Source organism: Nothobranchius furzeri, chromosome 18 (genome assembly GCF_043380555.1).
Source record: "Nothobranchius furzeri strain GRZ-AD chromosome 18, NfurGRZ-RIMD1, whole genome shotgun sequence".
In the NCBI taxonomy this organism is placed as follows: domain Eukaryota; kingdom Metazoa; phylum Chordata; class Actinopteri; order Cyprinodontiformes; family Nothobranchiidae; genus Nothobranchius; species Nothobranchius furzeri.
In genome coordinates, this window is record NC_091758.1 from 24994240 (window position 1) to 25015379 (window position 21140).

The 21140-nt window shown below is 41.2% G+C and overlaps 2 protein-coding genes across 6 annotated transcripts; both read right to left on the bottom strand.

Moving 5' to 3' along the window:
* Positions 1 to 248: 248 nt before the first annotated feature.
* On the bottom strand, positions 249 to 4489 carry spmap2 (sperm microtubule associated protein 2). Its single transcript, XM_054741716.2, has 7 exons — positions 4249 to 4489; positions 3910 to 3980; positions 3764 to 3825; positions 3628 to 3685; positions 1348 to 1474; positions 641 to 800; positions 249 to 572 (listed from the first exon to the last, which is right to left on the bottom strand). Exons 1-7 carry the CDS (start codon positions 4324 to 4326, stop codon positions 316 to 318), a joined length of 813 nt encoding a protein of 270 aa, XP_054597691.2. The 5' UTR covers positions 4327 to 4489; the 3' UTR covers positions 249 to 315.
* A 7664-nt stretch (positions 4490 to 12153) lies between these two features.
* Positions 12154 to 20861, bottom strand: shda (Src homology 2 domain containing transforming protein D, a). 5 transcript variants are annotated; one of them, XM_015969745.3, is made up of 9 exons: positions 20640 to 20861; positions 19935 to 20021; positions 19662 to 19857; positions 19331 to 19432; positions 19004 to 19166; positions 18672 to 18923; positions 18421 to 18586; positions 17296 to 17415; positions 12154 to 13092 (listed from the first exon to the last, which is right to left on the bottom strand). In XM_015969745.3, exons 2-9 carry the CDS (start codon positions 20015 to 20017, stop codon positions 12906 to 12908), a joined length of 1269 nt encoding a protein of 422 aa, XP_015825231.3. In that variant the 5' UTR covers positions 20018 to 20021; positions 20640 to 20861; the 3' UTR covers positions 12154 to 12905. The 5 variants fall into 5 exon arrangements, with proteins under 5 accessions (XP_015825231.3, XP_015825230.3, XP_015825232.3 ...); XM_015969744.3 differs by having other exon boundaries at positions 19608 to 19857; XM_015969746.3 differs by lacking the exon at positions 19935 to 20021 and having other exon boundaries at positions 19608 to 19857.
* Between the last annotated feature and the right edge of the window lie 279 nt (positions 20862 to 21140).

Genomic DNA, 21140 nt, shown 5'->3' on the forward strand with positions numbered 1-21140 from the left:
CCAAGCAATTTCAGGTGAAGAGGCTTTATTTTCTCCTCTAATGAGTTGTCAGAGATGGAGGCATATGCTCACATCCATACAGGATGACACTGTTGGAATTTAAACAATGTGCAGAAGGGTCAAGTCGACAGGAAACTGTTGAAGTTTGGATTTGTTTCATGGTGGCAAAGTTTGGTTTTACATGCTAATTAAAAGTTAAAGGAGGAAATGTGGGGCAGAGTTTGGAAAATATTGCAGCACACATAGAGGATGATTAATTTATGTGTTTACTGATGAAGCAAAAGAAACAAATGTAACCATTTTACATAAGATTTCTTATTTATCACTAAATTCCTTTGAGATACATTTGCGAGGCAGAGGCAAACTGAGTTCTTTAACTCGAGCAGAAGGGCAGGCGGAGAGGGCTGCATGGCTAACAACGTATGGGTTGTAGTCATCAAACAGCAGTTTCTCATATTTGGGACAAGACAGTTCCATAATCCGGTAGCTGGCCGTGCAGCTTTGGGCTGCTCTAGAAACCGTCCAGTACGCCGAGCGCTCCTCTTCATACTTGGGATGGTTTCGTTTTGGGGCTGAAAAGACAAAAGCCATGAATGATGACAGCATTTGGTGAGCTTCAGTGATTCAAAGTCAGACTTACTGGCTAGTAGAGCTATACGTGCAGATGTTTTAGCGGCAGTTTGGGTCAAAGGTCGAGGTTTAAACCTGCTGTTGGGCCCCACTTGAACCTGCCGTCTCTTCGGCTGGGCAAGCTGGCAAATCCGCTTGGAAGCTACAGCTGTCTGCGCACCTCTGCTCAGCTTCACTCATTCATCAAATAAAATGATAATAAAACACAAAAAAGGCAAAAACATTATCTGTGTGCTATCAGGAATTATCTAATTTAAGAGTTGAGATTTTGAGTTTTAAAATATCCTTTTTTTTAATTTGCTCAATTCTATCTTCCCTTTTTTAACCTCCTGATCTACAAAAGAGGACTAGTGCCACTGGAAAGAAAAGAAAATTATTCTGACTTTAATCTCAGAAGTCAGAAATCTCAGAACTACTTTTGTTTTCTTTGTTTTCATTTAAGGGGCCCTAATCGTCTACAGATCAGCCTTCATTTGGTGAAATAGTTTACTGATAAGCTAACAGCTAGTCCAAGGCTGCCAGAGCCAGAGTGTGTTGCTGCCATCTTAATCTGATCTGATTTCAGTCATTTCTCATCATAGAAGTGATGTAAATAAAAGTTGTACACAAATGTTTTGATCCTGCCTGAAATATTCAAACAGCTAATTAATAAATAAGGTTTAACAGGGCAGACGTTTGCATGATGACTTATACTTATATTTCTTTAGTTTTACTCACAGGAGCAGGAAAAGGACGGCTTGGCTGCCAGTCAGCTACAGGTCTTCGAGGCTGAGCCAGCGAACACAATCGCTCGGATGGAACAGCCCTGAGAGCCCACTGACTCACCTCCCAAATGGGAGAAATCCTGGGGAACGAAATGTGAAAGAAGAGACTATATTATCAGAAAAAAATAATGTTTGTAACTAAATTAAAGGTCCTATATCAGGCAAGTCCATGTTTTAGAGTTTTGAATGTGTTTCATTATTTTCTCATGAAAACACCCCAAAGTGGTGTTTGACTTCACACATGCAGTTTCTGTCTCAGCTGCTTCTTTCATTCAGCTCTGCAAAATTTTTCGAAGCATTGCAAGTGATTGGGTTGTTACTGCGTCCTCTTCTCTTCTGGAAGAATCCCAAGGCGTTCCCTGGCCAGGCGAGAGACATAGGGTGTTTCTCAATGCCAAGGAACCTCGCCTTGATGTCTTGGCCCCGCCCCGGTTGTCTAGGAGATATGTCATCAGGAGCCGCCAAGACGTGTTCCAATGTTCGTGTTCTACCGAGGCGTGTGTTCTCTGTTTGGTAGCCATTTATCTAGCTGAGCAAGGATACACGGGAGGTGTCTTGTAGCCTAGCCTTGGTCAAAAATTTCCCAGAATACACCGCGGTATTTTCAAAAGGATGGCGGATCAAAAGCCGTCAGCTACTTCAGGGGCAAATTTCAAATTTAAAAGTAAGTTAACTAATTTAAAAAGTTTTTTTTTTAGATCCAAAGAAGTTATCTATGGTTGGTTAGTTGCTTAGTAGTTGCAGCTTCGGTGACTAACAGGTAGTAACTCATCTTTGGTGTGTTCTTACTGTGTTTAGTTTGAAATTCCATTTTTGGTGCTTTTTAAAACACAGGAAAGGTTTTTCTTTAGATAAGGAGACGTGGATGCAGGACTATGAACAGAGACGCTGGGGTGTACACATTGGATCGTGCATGGGACTGCATCATCGGAGAGGAGAGAGCGGGCAGCAGAAGGCGCCAACGTCCTCTGCTGCCCGCGGATAAACGGAGTAGGAAGTGACGCCACCATCAGCGTCAGCTCTGAGGATGTTCTGCAGTCGGCAAACGAAACGTTAGCAAGGTAAAGAAAAACCTTTCCTGTGTTTTAAAAAGAACCAAAAATGGAATTAGGTAGTAACTCACTTATATATGTCATTTAACAAACATATACAGCATTTAAAAAGTAAAAGTCTCGTTATATATTTATATTGAAAATAACACGTATAAAATATAATGTTATCTTGCGTGTCACGTGATGTTACATGACCGCTGTGGAAGCCGCGGTCACGTGATGCAAGTCTGTTCCATTTAAACGTTTTCTTTGACCAAGGAAGGACAGTCTCCTCGTAAGTAAGGCGCCTGACCTTGCAAGACATCGCCTCGCAAGGCCAGGTGCCTTGACATTGACAAACACCCATAGTATCTCCAACGTGCCCTGGGTCGTCCTGTAGGTCTCCTCCTGATTGGACGTGCCCGAAAAACCTCACCAGAGAGGCATCCAGAAGGCAACCTGTTCAGATACCTGAGCCACCTCAACTGGTTCCTCTCAATGTGGAGGAGCAGCCGTTCTACTCTGAGCCCCTCCCGGATAACCAAGCTTCTCCCCCTATCTCTAAGGGAGACCCCAGTCACCCTGTGGAGAAAACTCATTTCGGATGCTTGTATCCTCAATCTCGTTCTTTTGGTCACTACCCAAAGCTCATGACCATAGGTGATGGTAGGAACGTGATGTTACGTGACAGCCGTGGAAGCCGCGGTCACGTGATGCAAGTCTGTTCCCTTTAACCGTTTTCTTTGACCAAGGAAGGACAGTCTCCTCATAAGTAAGGCGCCTGGCCTCGCAAGACATCTCCTTGCAAGGCCAGGCGCCTTGACATTGACAAACACCCATAGTCTCTCCAACATGCCCTGGGTCTTCCTTTAGTTCTCCTCCTGATTGGACGTGCCCGAAAAACCTCACCAGAGAGGCATCCAGAAGGCAACCTGTTCAGATACCTGAGCCACCTCAACTGGTTCCTCTCAATGTGTCGACAAGTAAATTGAGAGCTTCGCCTTCTGACTCAGCTCTCTCTTCACCATCTTTGGTCTGTTAGGTGCAAAATATCGTGATACCTTTATAAAAACAATTAACTGCATAGAAGTTTAAGGAATGTGTTAGTAAAATCCTGAAACAGGAAACTGAATCACATACATGTACTAAAAACGTTGAATGAATAAATAAATAATGAGCCACATAAGTAGAGTTATATTTACATGACTTGATTGTAGAAATTTTTACTTTGGGCTATGTTTGACCAACGAGAGGTTAATTCTGCAGGAAGTAGAAAAAAATTGTTATTTTTAAGTGAAATTTCAAAATAAAAGAGACAAAAAAGAGTGAAAACTGTACCAATTCTTGTGGTGGATTCTGTCCTGTCTTGTGGCATTTTATCCAACCAATACACAGACCGACTAAAAGAAGGTAGAGAGACTTTAAAGTCAGAAAATGAGAGAATTAAAATTAAGTTTCTGTTGTTTGGCATTGGTCAGGCATACCGGTCTGGACATCTGAGGTGGTTGGGTTTAGGACGAGCAAGCTGCTGTGTTCGAGTTGCCATGGAAACACTCTAAAGCACAAAGATGACAAAAAGGAACGAAATGATGCAGGAGTCAGTTGTAACAACAGAGGTTCACAAATATGTCAACATACATCTATATTTATACATTTGTGACCCACCGAATGTGTCGTAGTCATAGATTCGTACTTTTACATGATCCAAAATGCATTTGTTAATCAACTTAAATATTTAGTTATGAACTAAAAATATTTTCTACATTGTTTCTCTAAGTTCACTAAATATCATTGCAAGCACATAAAAACATTTAACTAATTACCTGCTTTGTACCTGGATTCAGCTCCTCTTTGTGGTGACATGGACACTGGCTGGTTGCTATGGTATCATGTGACAGCATCCCAAAGATGTTCTACACCAAAGAGAGGTAAGCTCGATTCTCTTTGTGATGTCTCAAGCATTTTACATTCATTTAAAATATATGTTTCAGTGACTAGTTCTTGTTCCATCTGGATGACGCGGACTTGTATAAACGCAACTTTGACTCAGAAAACTTTACACTAGAGTTCTTTTATGTGCAGTTAGTGTTTAAAAATGAAATTGTTCAACACTGATGTAATTTCTCGTAGTTGTCAATAAGACCAAGTCTAAATGTGGAGAAGTATTGCTTTCTCTTTTTTTCATCTGATTACCAAACAATTTGCAATGTGAGACAATGATAACCAGAGTAAATAAATATTCAGTTTTTAAAAGATGAATTTATTAATTAAGGGAACAAATTGGCCAAATAAAGATGATCTTAGGTTATTGTCCCCCTTTTTAAATAATTTATTCATTGTGATTAATGATGTTTAGAATGCTGGTTTCACTTCCACCAGGCACAGCCACACACACACACACACACACACACACACACACACACACACACACACACACACCCGTAGAGTGGTAAATGTAGTGCTTTAAAATCTTAATATATTACCTTTACTTATGACCAATAAGCTGTGTATATAATTATGGAATATCAACCTGCTTGGTATTTGGATGTTTAATCAGAATATTCTAGGATTCTTTGTTTATTCAGGGATTGTAGATCACTTCGGGTTGATTCAAAAAGAGAGTCAGGTTTATAAAAAGTAAGAATTTATTTTCCAAACAATTAAAACGTGACAAGTTGATTCTTATCAAAAAGGCATCAGACGCTATCTGTGTGTTTACCTCACCCTTTCTTTGGAGACTCTCTTCGTGGATCCGAAGATCAGGGAGGTCGGATGACCTCTGGGCACCGGGGGTGGGGGGTGGGAATGGGGGGGGGGGGGGGCACCAACTCTCCAGTCCAGAGATGTTTTCCGGGTCACAACAGATGGATGGAACCATTTGCGTCTAGAAGGACTCTTAGGGAGTCTGAACAATACAGCTTTTTTCTGCAGGAACCGTTTGTTGTGTCAGCGATAGGCAGCTTTTAGCAGGGTTTTGGCAGCTTGCCAGACATGTTCTGGGTTACAGAGGTGTTGCTCCGGACAGCCGTTCAGTAGCATTCTCTAGAACTGAGTCACCTTCTCGTGAGCTCTGTCTTAAAATTCTCATGTTATGAATTCTTGTCCGATCGGAACGCACCATGTTAAGGGATATTACCAAGAAAACCTCAGAACATCACGCCTTTTTTGAGATACTGGATGCTCTGATTTGGGTAAGGAAATATCCATGTGTCATGAGTTTAACTTAACTTTAATTTGTCCCTGTGTCTGAGTGCAGGCAATGATTGCCTTGTCATATCAAACATTACTGGTGATTACCATATAAATCATTCAATGTAATAATTCCTTTCATTTCAACTTTCAGTATTTCAAGCACAGATCAATCAAAACATTAATATTATCCATGTAACATTTGTTCATTTCATTTCATGAAAATATTCACTTTATTCAGTGAGTGGGCACTCCTGCGGTGTTATCAAAGAAGGCTTTGTTTTGGGAACACAGGCTGACATCGTGTTCCTCCTGAAATGTCAACAGTATCCTTCTGGGCTTGTAGGAAGATAGAGTGTAAAATCCACCTTGGAGAGTGGAATTAGGTCTGCAGATGACCAGTGGCATGTAGGTCAATCTGTTGGTGAAAATTGACAATTTCTGGACATTACACACACACACACACACACACACACACACACACACACACACACACACACACACACACACACACACACACACACAAACACGCACGCACGCACGCACACACACACACACACACACACACACACACCAGAACAACCTGTGTGTCAGAACATAATCAAAATTGAGAACGGGACCAAACTCCAAGACCAAAACCTCTATTGACAAAAAATAGCACAAAGACACATTTCACATAGGTCACAAAAATTTTTGATGTAACATGGTGGTGGAGTGTGATGGTCTGAGGGTTCTATGCTACTTCAACTGCATTTCACCCCCAACCAGTCTTACTCCACTCCCACTTCCTGTTTGAAAAAGGCCACAAATGCTGTTGGCTGGCAGACCAAGAGGGCGGAGCTGCTAACAAATACACACTCACAGCATTGTGACATTATAAGGTACCAGCTGATGTCATAGCGTACCTCACAGCCAATATTGATGGCAGATTAAAATTCAAGTACAGTACTGATTTTTTTTACCTGAGGAGGGTGCAACACACAGTTTTAAGCAGACATTTTAAATGTTTTACTAAGATGCAGTAACAGCTAAAGGGTCTGGGAACTCTCCTATTCAAATAACCCCACCCCCTGAGAATTCTAACCGAGCCAATCGGTGCTGAGTAGCGTACGTCACACATCATAACGCAGAGTTTGTCATAAAAATGGCGACTGAAGTGGAGTTCTCTGCGGCTCTTTCCTCTGTTCTAAATGACTTGGACACGTCTTTAAATCTGCAACAAGTAGAAGCACTAAAAGCCTTTCTTCTAAAAAAAACTAAGATGTTTGCGCCGTTGTCAGACACTTTTCATTACTACGGCTAAAAAACTACAGCGTTGCGCGGTACAGTCGGCATTTCCGTCTTTTTTCTGATCGGTTATTTTTAAGCTGCATAGTCCCGCCCCTCAATTGCCTCTCTGCCTGTGAGCTACCAGACTCTTTCTCTGTGCAGAATTAAACAGGGGACGAGTCTGGCAGGCCTGGCTAGTATACGGCACATTTAGACACTAATTTATATAGTTTATCAGCAAAAAATATGTATTTGGGGGTGACTTGAAGTTAAAGCTAAATGTTGTTGTCACACACACTGGTGTGTGTGCAAATTCGTTCTCCACATTTGACCCATCACCTGGGGGAGCGGTGAGCTGCGCTCAGGAACCAGAATTATCCCAACAGATTCAAGGCTGTTCTTAAAGCAAAACATCCTTTATTAATCTCAGTATTTCTTGATTTTATTTTTGAAAATGTTTCTGAAATGTAATAATGATATTTTTCAGTTGGATGAAAAAGAATGTTACTGGGTAAGTAAAGCATGCACAGATATTTTCTTTGAGTTTTCATTTAAGGATGTAAACAAAATTAAAATCTTTCAAAGGAGGTGATTCTTTCCATACCCACATGTGAAAAGTTTGGTAGAAACACAACATACCATTCAGTATTTACCCCATACATATCAGGCTGTGTGATACACACTCTGCCTTTTGTAGTTAGATTGTGGATGGACTTACCAGATATGTGAGTGTGTGTGTGAGTCAGTGAGACTCTAGCCCTTGGCTCAGAGGCCCTAAAGAGTGAGGAAAAAAACTGAAACATAAGAAATCAGTAAGGAGGCAAAAATTCACACCACTGAATGAGAAAACTAAATGATCTGTAGTTTTTAGGCCTTTTTTGTAACATTTACTTGTCTATTTTTATCTACAGGTGATGGTCATAAAATTAGAATATCACCAAAGTTTATTTATTTTTTTATTTCCATTTAAAAAGTAAAACGTATATTTCATTCATTACAGACAGATTGATATATTTCAAATGTTTATTTCTTTTGTGAGAACTGACAACTAATTAAAATCCCAAACTCGATATTCAAATTTTCTGAGATACTAATAAAGACCAATGCAAAAAAAGGGAATTTTAGTTGGGGCTCCTTTGGCCTGGATTACTGCAGCAATGTGGCGTGGCATGGAGTCGATCAGTCTGTGGCACTGCTCAGGTGTTATGAGAGACCATGTTGCTCTGACAGTGGCCTTCAGCTCTTCTGAATTGTTTGGGACTGGCCTATTGCGTCTTCCTCTTCACAATACCCCATACCATAGATGTTCTATGGGGTTAAGGTCAGGAGAGATTGTACGACTTACCTGGTAGATGGCTGCGTTGACATTGGACCTCAGAAAACACAATGAACCAACACCAGCAGATGACATGGAACACCAAGCCATCACTGACTATGGAAACTTTACACTGGACTTCAAGTAACATGGATTAACTCATCCTCTAGACTCTGGCACCTTGATTTCCAAAGGAAATGCAAAATTCACTTTCATCAGAGAACATAATTCTGGACCATTCAACAGTAGTCTTGTCTTCAGCCCAGACAAGATGCTCTTGTTCAAGAGTGGCTTGACACAAGGAATGCGACAGCTGAAACTCATGTCTTGCGTATGTCTATCTGTGGTGGTTCTTGAAGCGCTGACTCCAGCTGCAGTCCAATCTCCCCCACATTGCTGAACGGGGTCTGTTTCACAGTCCTCTCCAGAGTGTGATTATCTATATTGCTTGTACATTTTTTTCTACCACATCTTGTCCTTCCCTTCGTCTCTGTATTATTGTGCTTGAACACAAAGCTCTTTGATCATCCAGCATCGTTAGCAATGACTGCTTGTTTCTTGTTACAACTGTTTCAGGACCTTTTGAAAAACAACCATTTATACATTTTTATAAACATCTACAGAAGAGCTGAGCTGGAGGGCAAAGCTCTCGATTTACCGGTCGATCTACGTTCCAACCCTCATCTATGGTCACGAGCTTTGGGTGGTGTAGAGAGGTAAATATTGTTGCTTATAAGCTTAATTTATTACCTTTTCTTATGACCAATAAGATATGCTATATACAAATAGAATATCAACCTGCTTGGTCTTTGGATGGTTAATCAGAAGATAGGCTACTTTGCTTTTTCAAGGATCAAACACACTTCGTATCAATTCAGACAGTCAGGTTTATAAAAGGCAAGGAATTTATTTTCTAAACACATTAAAACAAGACAAGTTAAATAGGACTACTGTGATGGATAAATCTAAGTGGATGGGATGTGATGTATGGTCAGAGGCGGAGCTGGCCTAAATGGCGCCCTGTGCGAGATCCCCCTGTGACCCCCCCCCCCCCACACACACACACACACACACACACACAAGAAAAAACATTACACCTACAACTTTGTTTCAAATTGCGTGGAGTGTATTATATATAACAACGTTTGCTGACTGAATACAACATCCAGCTCCTGGCCACCTTCTCACCACTTGTCAAAGTTCTACTGAAATAGACACACTTAACGCAACATGATGGCATCATCGACTTGTACAGTACAGATGTGCTGAAAGGCGAGAGTCTCAACTTTCAGCTAAAAAAAGAACGCTCTAGCTATTATAGTTTTTATTTTATGGCAGTTTTCAGTTTAAACGGGATCTTACTAGCAGGGCACCTCCAGCAGCCCGCTGCCGCTTCGTTTTTCATGGGGTAAATAATAGCTCATTTCCCGATTCCAAAAAGAAAGAATGGTCCTACCAGCTCGCCACTTCAATATGAAGAAGATCAGTTCAACATGGGGAAAAAAACCTGACCTGTAGGCCAGAGAAACGTTCATTAGCACATCAAGTTCGATTCAGTTTACCGGTAAACATATCACGAATGTACAACAGGTCAGTTATTAGTCATCTTGGCTACGTAGCTTAATCTATACATTCCAGTAGCGTTTGCTACAAACAAATACAAAAACAACAATAAAGGAAAGCAACTGTCTGACAGACAACATAGCCGAATTCAAGGCAACACATAACAATAATCATTCGATTGCTCTTGGTTTTAAGTTAAGCCCATTAAAGTGCTTAAGTAAATAAAAGTGTTTCAAAAACAGCGTTTTTGAACCGGAGTTCTGCTCGCGGTGGGAACTCCGCCGAACAAGGTCATTTTTTATAGCGAAAACGATCGACTGGTCACTGACAAGTAAAAGGGTGTTATTGGTAGATGTTAAGAACACTTACCGCTGAGGTAAAATGAAAGTATAAATGAATTGAGGGGAGAAAAACGCTTTGTTTTTAGCCCGGAAGTATTCCCCCACAGCCAGCTTTCATTGTTGCCGCGACGTGGAAGGAGCCAATCAGGAGAGGGACCTCACATCAGCTGACGTGGGTCATGTGACAGGGAGTAGTTGATATGGGTTACACTTTGTTGTGCTTTTATTACAGAAATAGTATTATTATCATCACTATTATTAAGAACATGCAATTTCTATGTTTTGTTTATGTATTGGTTGATGCTTAAAACAATTTTTTTAGAAGAAAAAAAAAAAAAGGAAATTAAATGCCGCCCCCTGCAGACTGCCGCCCTGTTCGGCCGCACATACTGCACATATCAAGCTCCGCCACTGTGTATGGTGATTGAATGGTGTGCGTTTCTCAGAACCTTGTATCTAGAAGAACTGAGTCCTGGGTGTAAAATAAATTTGGTTTGCATTAAGTAGGAAGTTGATTCTTATCAAAACCACATCAGACACAATTCATGCTGTGTCTAATTCACCCTTTTTGGAGACCCTCTTCGCGGATCCAGAGGTCAGGAAGGTCGGATGACCTCTGGGCACCAAGGTTCAGTAGATTTACCGCAGCACCGACTGTCCAGTCCAGAGATGTTTCCAGGCACAACAGGTTGGAACTAGTTTGCATCTAGAAGGACTCTTAGGGAGTCAGAACTGTATCAGCTTTGTTCTGCAGGAACCGTTTGTTGTGTTAGCTTCAGCGTGTAGCAGATTTTTGACAGCTTGTCAAAAGATGCTCTGGGTTAAAGAGGTTTTTGCTCCGGATGGCCAGTCCATAGCTTTCTCTAAAACTGACTCACTCAGGAAGTGACCTTAGTTTTATTAAAAGTTTTACCAAACAAACCTCAGAACACTCCTTCTTCAGATAAGAGCTCTGATTTGTGTATAAGAAATTCATATGTAATGACATTTAACTTAAGTGGATCATGATTACCTTGTCATATCAAACATTACTGATCATCATATATAAATATTTCAATGTAATAATATTCATTTCAACTTCAGTAATTCAAGCACAGATTAATCAACCTTATTAATTTAAGCAAAGAGTAATCTAAACATTATTATTATTCATCAACCATTATTGTTCATTCGACCATATGATTACTTACCATTATAACGGTTCAGTCCTTTGTTCTGTGCAGGACAGCCTAGATAAGCAGACAGGCTTGGCAGAGAAGAACTTTGAGAAGCGAACATGATGTTGACAATCTGAGTGTAAACACGGGAGTGTTGAATCTTTTCCTGCAGCTTGGAAGATTAAGAGACGCACAGAGACAGATTGATGTCATGTAGGTCAATCTGTAGGTGAAAACTGACCATTCCTGGATGTTACAGTAGTGACCAAAAGAACGAGATTGCGGATACAAGTGGACGAAATTAGTTTTCTCCACAGGGTGGCTGGGCTCTCCCTTAGAGATAGGGTGAGAAGCTCGATCATCCGGGAGGGGCTCTGAGTAGGCCCGCTGCTCCTCCACATTGAGAGGAGTCAGTTGAGGTGGCTCGGGCATCTGGTTAGGATGCCTCCTGGACGCATCCCTGGTGAAGTTTTCCAGGCACGTCCAACTGGGGAGACCTAAAGGAAGACCCAGGACACGCTGGTGGGACTACGTCTCTCGGCTGGCCAGGGAACGCCTTGGAGGAGCTAGTTCAAGTGTAAAATTTTATGTTGCTCTTATTTTGTCTACGTGTGCAGCCTACGGCGCTTTATGTGTTAATCATGCCATTATTTAGCTCAATTTATTGAAAACGGACATAACAGTGGTCAAAAAGGGAGAGCCATCTTCTTCTGGCCAGAAGCCGGGGGTGAGTGCTTGGGTCAAGGGGTCTATATAACAAAATAGCTGCTTTGACTTAGCTTTAGTTTAAATCCATAATTATATTTACTAATATTTTCCTGTAATCATAAAGTTAAAAAGACTAATGCTGATCATTTTTATTGGTTAAAAAATAAATAAATAAAGATACGTAAATCATTTGAAAACAGACACTTTTATTTAGAGCCAACACTTCAAATCGTATAAAACAGAACAGTGAACAACCTATCAAAGCCACAGTTAGTTTACTCTCTAAACTAATATAGCAGAGGCATCTTATTAAGTCGTATTTCTTTGACATTTTCTGTAGTTCACACCTTGACATGATAAACACTGCAGGTAAACAGATAAGACATTCACAGGCCTCTGGAAACACACAGAGAGAAGTCCCCCAATGCCGAAACACGGCCAGTTAATGTCGTATTTGGTTCATTAACAAATACTTAAAGGGTAATAACAGTATTGTTCTCAGCTACAGAAAGCGTTCAACTGCATTTTCAATCATCTACGTCTACTGCAAATCACAAAAATAACGAGAAAACAAGTTTATCTGGCACAAGTTTTGTTGTTTACCTCATGATCACCTGCATGACAGAAACAGATACCATGCAATAATGTATTTATGTACGTATTCTACTTTCTAAAGACACTTCAGGAATGAAGTTTGATTGTTTGTACTCAGATGACAAACTTATTACTCGTGGACTCCAGAAAATTAAGAATTCAGTGAAATTATTATTTGACAAGTTTGTGAGACACAGAGCTCTTCTGTTTGAATCGGATCTTTTTGGAGTTTGTAACAAAATGGGAAATTGGCACCTAACAGTGGAAAGGAACAGCATGAAGGATCAGGCAGGCATGAGTAGTTTTCAGTAGCACCAGGAGAGACCGTAGGTTTGGCGTCAGCCTCAGAGTGTCTGTACTATGACGGGATAAAGCAGGGACATGTGTTCGGCTCCTCTGATGGGCAGCTTGTGCGTGGTGTAGTAGTGGATGACCTCTGGAATGGTGGAGAAGGGGGGACTGTTCTCCCCCAACACGTAACGCCCGTCTGCAGATGGGGTGAACTTCATGTGCATGAAGCCTTTACAGCTCCTGAGTTAAAAAAACAACAAAATAAATATAAAAAAAGACGGAAGGGGCAAACCATTTAGTAAAGCAAACCATTGTGCATGAAAATAGTCTTTGACCCTCATCGCCTGCATTAGCTGCTGAAAGAAAATAGATGGGAAAATGCTCAGGTCAGAAAAGGCCAGTCTCTACTTCACAGGGAAAATTGAAAACCATTGCCCCGCCCAGCAGTGGAAGGCTGTATTGATTTTGCAGCCAGAAGAGAGCAGCTAACACAACATGGCAGAAGTCCTTCAGGCTTGTGTTATTTGTGGAGATAAAATGTCAATATTGCATTTTTTACCCCAGTATGAAAAGCGAGCAAAGGTAGCAGAAGAGGGATGCATTTCTGTTAGCCAATCAGACATGAGATGTTTGCATAACATGAATACTAACGATTATACTCAAATCTTGAGAAGCATGTAACGTTTCCCAGTGGCCTGGCTGAAGAACTGCCCAGCTCTCCTTAAATAACCAGAGTTACCATCACTATTAGTAATCTCCAGTTCTTAATGGGCAGGGGCCTCATTTATCAGGCTTGCTTACGCACAAAACGGGGTCGGAAAACTGCGTAAGCAACTTTCTACGCAAACTTTGGGATTTATGAAAGAAAACTTAGCGGAAAAATGTGTGCAGCTTTAAGTTGACTAAGGACCTGGCTTACGCACATGTTGGACATGGAGAGCACCTGCAGTGCTGCTGCTGAGAAGGATAAAATTATGAAATCCTGCAGCATTATCGCTTGTACTGCTTCGTTTTCACACAGAACAAGACCCCCCACACGCACACACACGCACACAGCCTGAAGCACAGAATACGGAATGCAGAATATCAGCAGGGGGACAGATTGAGACAGAATGTTATGCGTCTGTGACAGTGTGTGTCCTGTCACCGTGACCCAATTGATCATACATACGCCCTGGCTACTTGTACAGGGGAGATCTCCGTTTGGCTGACTGGTTAGTGCACGTGACTTTCACCCAGGAGTCTGGGGATCGAATCCCGATTGGACCATTTTTTTTATATCCGCCACAGATCTATCTGAAGAATTCACAACATTGACAGCTTCAGCAACGCTGTGGATTTTCTCTTATTTGTTTTGCAAAAGCACTTCCTTTCATTTCTCCACCTCACCCACAAGTACCTCACTTTCTGCCTGTGAATGATCTGTCTTGATCTACGGTCGCCATCGTCATTGGCGGAGCGCTGCAACAGCCGGCTTATGTATATGCATGAGATCCACAAGGAACTTTGCATTGACCATTTATGGCAGAAAGTGGGCGTGGTGAGGGCGGGATGTGACTAAAAAGCAGCTGAGAACATTTGTAGATAGTTTCTGGTTTATGAAGCGGAGATTGCGTGCAGCTGTGCGTACTCCATGTTTGATAGATCACAAACCTACTTGGCGTAAGTACATTTTTTTGCTGAGCTTAAGTACGGTTTTAGTAAGGATTCTAAGCAATGTTTGATAAATGAGACCCCAGGACTTTAACTTCTCAACTACAGGACGTTTCATTTTTGATCATCTGATGATGGGAAAGCTTCATCACTGGAGGAGATGAACCAGGTTTTCCAGCCAGCCAGTTTTGTTGCCATAACCGATCAGAGGTGCCTCGAGAGCCACTATCCAGCATGTTTTAGTTGTTTCTCTGCTCCAACACACCTGATTTTATGCAGAGCTTGACCACCTGCTGAACATGTGATCCAACCACAGAGTCAGGTGTGGTGAAGCAGGGAACTAAAAACATGCTGGGTAGTGGATCGTGAGGACCGGGGTATTTGTTGATGGTTTTCCCAGAGGTTTCACAACCTGAAGACGGAGCAGACCGAATATTATTTCACACAAAACATTTGCTGCATTCTTTGTGACGCAGACACATTTTGCTAAAGCAAGAATTTACATCAAGTCTTTTTGTTCGAAATGCAGCTTAATGCTCGATTTAAATGTGGGCAGGCGGCTCCAGCAGCGAGAGACGCGGTTTGATTGGTGGATTAACAGTTTTCATTTTGCCAAGTTAGTTTTTTAAAGAGCAAGAGTGAAAAAAAAGTTTGTTATTTCTCATGAAAGCTAGACTTTTCTTACTTTAGCGCAAAGAAAATCATTTTAACCTTCAATTAAAGGACTTCTCTAGATTTTTTTTAAACATTAGTCATGAAGCCTAAAGCAAAAACAAAAAAGAATGGGTGTGGCTTAGGTAACCTCTACACTTTCTTAGAAGTCTCTTCATGTTCTCAGTAACAGCTTTTTGGCAGGTAAACAGTCTGAAGGTGTGAGAACACCGCTGAGCTTCCTCAGCTTCTTTGTGCTCTATACTGGAAATGTTCAGGTCCATCAACTGTGATTCATTTCAGAAAGAAGCATCATCACAGTTAAGATTTACATTTCCTTATAAAACGTGTTGCATACTGTAAAGCCACATGTATACAAATGTTGGTCGCTGCCTGGCCTTCTCACAAAAAAACTCACCACCTGGTATAATCCACCTGTTGCCTCATAGGGGATTATCATTCAGCCCAAAGTGAGATGTATGTTTATGGTTAGGGTCTAACGCTGCACTAACCTACTGAGTAGGGATGTGAATCTTAGAGCAACTCACGATTTGATTCAATTCTGATTCTTGAGGTGCCGATTCGATTCAGAATCGATTCTCGATTCTCAATTTAAATCGATTCACAATCAGGATTAACAAAGAGTGTCGGCTCCAGGATTAACTACTTTGTTGTACAAGTTAGTTAAAGCTATGGGACATTTTTATCCGACTTTAAACTGGTCTTGCTCCAAAAATGCAAATTTACAATGTAAAATAAAGTGATTCTAAAACTGTAAACAGAAGCAATCTTTTGACCAAAAGGCAACATTTATTTTTGCTTACCTTGTAAAATATAACACATCTGTAGTTACCTAACAGTAGCTTTGAAAGTAATACGGTCAAATACTTTTCAAGTATGTGTAGAAACAAGTTACATGAGTAAACGGAGTACTGACTCTCCTAACAAAGATCCAAAAAGTGCATCTCAAACCTGTAACATGCCAAATATTTCAGTTCTTGGAATCGATTCTGAACCTTTATAAATAATAGAGTCCCGATTCAGACTTGAATCGATTTTTTTCAGCACCTCTATTACTGAGGCTAATGAAAAACTAGTTAGAGGGAAGAACACTAGTCAGGCTCTGTCAGCGGTGATGAGTAGAAAGAGTGCAAACGTAGAAGAGAACGCAGTAGAGTAATAGAAGCAAAGGGTAGGAGAAGAAGCTTCTCATTCCTTAAACATCCATGTGGACCTCGGTCTGTTTAAGAAGGGTCCGATGATTAGCACCAAGCGAATCATACAAGGGGATTACAGGAACTACTAAACATGGGCTAATAACCGTTCAACGCTTCATTAAAAACTAGAAAGTGGGAAACCATCGTTTCGATCAAATGTTCATCAAATCCAAATCAAAGTGAAACCAGTAGAACTCGAGTTGCTAACTTGGGAAAAGGGCTTCAGTTTGCAAGGGAGCATAAAGATCAGGACTCTGGAGCCATGGCAGAAGGTCTGATGGGTCCAGAATGGTCCTGTTCCATCAGGGTGAGGTGTGATCATGTGGGAGGTCTACGATCTGGGTAGCTGCAGCTGGTCAGGCCCAAAGAATGAGGTCGGCTAAAGGCCTGAATATACAGAACGACCAGATTATTCCACCAACAGGGATTTTCTCTCCAGGTGGCACGGACATGTTCCAAGATGACAATGCCAGGATTCATCTGGATTTATAGTGAAGGAGAGGCTCAGGGGACATCAGACATCATTTTCACATATGGATCAGCTCCCAGAGTCCAGCCTTAACCCCAATCTGGAGAAGTGGTCGGAGTCTCCCGTCATTAGTTATAGAAACAAAGTCACAGTGAATGTGTGCTGCTGTGACCTTTCCTTTGGTGGTTACTTTGATTTTGACCAGGCAGAATACTTTCATCTGCTGCTGACTTTATAGTAGCTCTAGATTTGGTTTCAGGACTCAGATTCAGCTTATTGGTGTGCAAAAGTAGTCCTGCATACACTCGGTCTTTACACACATGGTTATTAACACAGTCATTTAGTCCAAGGTTCAACTCTAAACCTTGCTCTACATATCTGCAGTGAAGACTATGCACCCCTATGGGTGTCCTGTGGGGTTAAACGGGCCAGAAGCTGAGCAGGAGTGTTTACCTGAGAGAAAGCGAGAAGTCGTTCCTGCAGGTCTGGCTGTTCCTCACCAGGTAAGAACTCTCTTTGCACAGAGTCAGTAGCGATTCAGCCTCTGAGCGGCTCAGGGCTCCATGGTACCACCTACAGGCCATCCAAGGAAAAGCTATTTTTAATCCAAATGAAAGTTTACAGCAGGATTTTCACCAATCTGTGGCTGAAAAAGTGATGAACAACCTGCTTTGTCTCAGAGAACACCAGATCTTTGTTAACAGCTTTATCTACTCAGCACTCAAAAAAACAAATGATGTAACAGATATTTTTTATTTGATTTGATCAGAGACTAATTTCTATAGCAAAACTTGATGATAGAAGGTTCCTGAATGGCAGGAAGCACTATTAAGATAGTGATGCAACTTAAGCTCAAGTAGATTAAAGGTCAAACAAAGTTGCTCTGGTTAAAAGTTCAAGAGCAGCAAAAACGATTTTCAAAAGTCTAAATAGAAGCACAAATGGAGATAACTTAATAAAATAACTAATGCAAGTAGGTGGGAGTTATTCAGGGTATCTGCAGGTTTAAGGGAGCCAAATTTAAGACTTTTTAAGACCTTTTTTAAGGCCACTTTGACCAAATTTAAGCTATTTTTTAAATTTAATTTAAGCTATAATTTCCAGCTATTGCCTGGAACCGGTGCTAGCCACGTCGCGAACGTGGGATTAACCATCCAGTTACCATTAAAGTTGCCCTTCCCCATGGCGCAAGCTCCCACTAGCTTAACCAGCTAATGTGCTCATCTAAAAATAGCCCCCTTTCACAACCAGCTGAACGTGCACGGTTCCGCTTACGCCAACATCACACACAAAAAATGCTGAAGACTAACTAGATATTCACGAAAATTTTATAGGAATAAAATAATCTTGTTTATCGGGTCTTTGAAAATTTAAGACCTTTGGAAACTGTATTTTAGGATTATTTGTCATTTTTAAGGATTTTTAAGGCCTTAAATTTGGAAAAGCAAATTTAAGACTTTTTAAGACTTTTTAAGGACCCGCGGATACCCTGGTTATTAACGTAAAATTAAATGTAGCTGCTTTGATTAAAAAAGGGGAAATCTTATTAGAAACACATTGTTGATGGTTTCCACTCACACTTGTTTCTCCAGAGGCAGACATGGATCAACCCTCTCCCCCAGCAGAGGGGGGGTGTCACCAACCAGACGCAGTGTCGTTGAGTCAGATGCTGCTGATGTGGAGCCAGTTTTGATGAACCTGCTCTGTTCCGTTTGAGACCATGAGCGCTCTCCTTCAAACTGAACTAAAGCCGAGAGAAAAAAAACATGCAGCTTTGTGAAAAAGACCTGCTAAATTAATATTTCCTACAACAGGGGAAAGCATTTTACCTGCGAGAGCTTTAGAGATGTTGTCCTTCTTCCACTCCCACGGCTGATCGTATTCGTCCGCCGGCCTCTCGTCATCCTGAGGGAGTCGGCTGTCTTTGCTTTCGTTCAGTCCTCCGTCAGCCTTCTGCGTTTGCTGCTGAGCCGACGGAGCGGCTCGGTGGTGGTGGCGGCTCCTCTCCTCATAAGGGTTATCGTACAACTGACCGCCGTCTTGGCTCACAGACCTGTTGGTCATCACGCTTCGTTGCAGTTCTGCAAAACACAAAAGTCACAGCGATGCTGGACGATTCAAGAACACGCAGCAATAATAAATATCGGCTCTTGTACTAAACCTGAAATAATACGCTGGGCCTCAAACGGCTCCATGTAGCTGCAGCAGTCTGTCGGTGCAGGTTTGGGCTCCCAGTTTGGTCTGGCTCTCGGGTCGGGACGTGCATCAAAGGGATCAGAGTAGTCAGTTTCAGTGTCCGACGCGGCCGGGGCAGAGGGAATTACCTTCACAGGAAGAAACAGGAAATCATAAATGTGATGACATAAAGAAAAACTGAACTTAGAAAAATAGACACTGGTGGGGGTGAAAATTAGTGAAAACTGAAAGTAGATAAGAAGCGAAGGGAAATTAAATAGAAAACGAAACGCAAAATAAAATCGGTGCTTACAGGTTCTTCTTCAACAGTGACCGGACTGAGCGGAATCTTACAGCGCCCAAACTCCTGAGAGTCCACTTTAATTAGTCTGTGCTTTGGTGACACAACTTTCACCTGAACATGACACACGTGAATAAAATAAAAATAACAATAACAATAACAAATAACTGATTAAGCTCTGAAATAAACATGTAAAATATGGATAAAGTAAAGGTCAGTTTTATCAAAAACATAAGATGTGGCGCTACATGGAAGTTGGAGAAAAATAAATATGCAAGAACAGTTATACCTCCACACCGTTGGGCAGCACTGAACCAAACGCAGCTAAAGAAGGGAGGCTTACTGTCGTACTACAAGAGCTAAAGCCACCATTCTGGTGCTCCTTGTCAGAGTGTTGGTATGGATCCTCAAAGTCCAGCTCCTTTTGTGCTCTGTAGGCTCTTAAAATCTCACTCTCAGTGTAATCTGGCCTTGGAGGCTGTGGAGGATCACGCCTGCTGCCAAAGTTTAGGTAATCCTTCAGCCACTTTGCCATGGATCTGTGGATAAAAGGCAAAGAGATATAAAACCAGGAGGTAAAGAGCTAAAAAGATTGATGGAAGCAGGAATTATTCACCTTAGATCAATTATTATTAAATTATTCAAACATATCTTTTGGTGATTGGTCCTAAGATGGATAAAACCCAGGACCTCGGACATCCATCTGAACACACACACACACACACACACACACACACACACACACACACACACACACACACACACACACACACACACACACACACATATATGTTGTAATAAATAATTTCACACCAGAAACCAAACTGGACCCTACTTAATTAGATCCTGGGGTCTGAAAACGGATCTACCTCCATACAGTGACATGTAAGTCAGATGTGCCAAAAACATTAACCTCAAATACACTCTCTGGCTTTTGTGTTGTTTGTATTTGAGGAGAAATGGAAGCAAATCTGGAATACTCCATTAAAAAGCATTTTAAACGTAGATGAACAAAAATAAATGTAAAATGTATCTAGAGTTTCTTTGGGGGAAGGCACAAGCATTGAGTGAAGTGAAACAATTCTGGCATCTGCAGAAATAAATCAAAACACGTCAAACTTTGAACTCCTCGCAGCGGTAAACCATATTAGTCAAATTTGCTCAACGGAAGAAGTCACTTTAACAACGCAATCCAGCCCCGTGGTGGCATTTATCACACGTTTCAATAAATAAATCAGAAAGTCGTGAAAAACTGTGGCTAGTTAACATTAGCTTAGCATACTAACAGCTAAGTTAGCTAAGCTAACTCTTTCAATCTCACCCCTTCTCTTTGCCCTGGCGGTCTCCCGTTCAAGCTATGTCTTTGAAGTTATCATCCGGTGTTTTTACGGTTCTCGTCCGTCCTAAAAATAAAACATAAACACATTTGAAAGAAAAAAAATAGTCCTGCAGGCCAGTTAGATTATGCTAGCTGGACCTTAGCAGGCTGTAGAGCTGCATCGACATATACAAGGAGCTCGGCCTTAAAGGGGAGGGCGCATTGTTTACTGGGGACACTTTAAAGCATCTGGAATAATCTACAAAACCTAAAATGTATTTATTATAAGTTTCATCGCTGAAAAATGTCACTGAAAGAAAATGATTTTATGTAGTTATTTTTCATTGATGCATTTCCCATTTTTCATTGATGCATTTCCCAAGTGAGTTCACAAAAAGGCACACGGAAATCATTAAGTAGTATTTCTCTTTCAAAAAATACATTCAAATTGGCAAATTTTACTTTTAATTATAAAAAGACCAAAAAATAAAAATAAAAAAACCC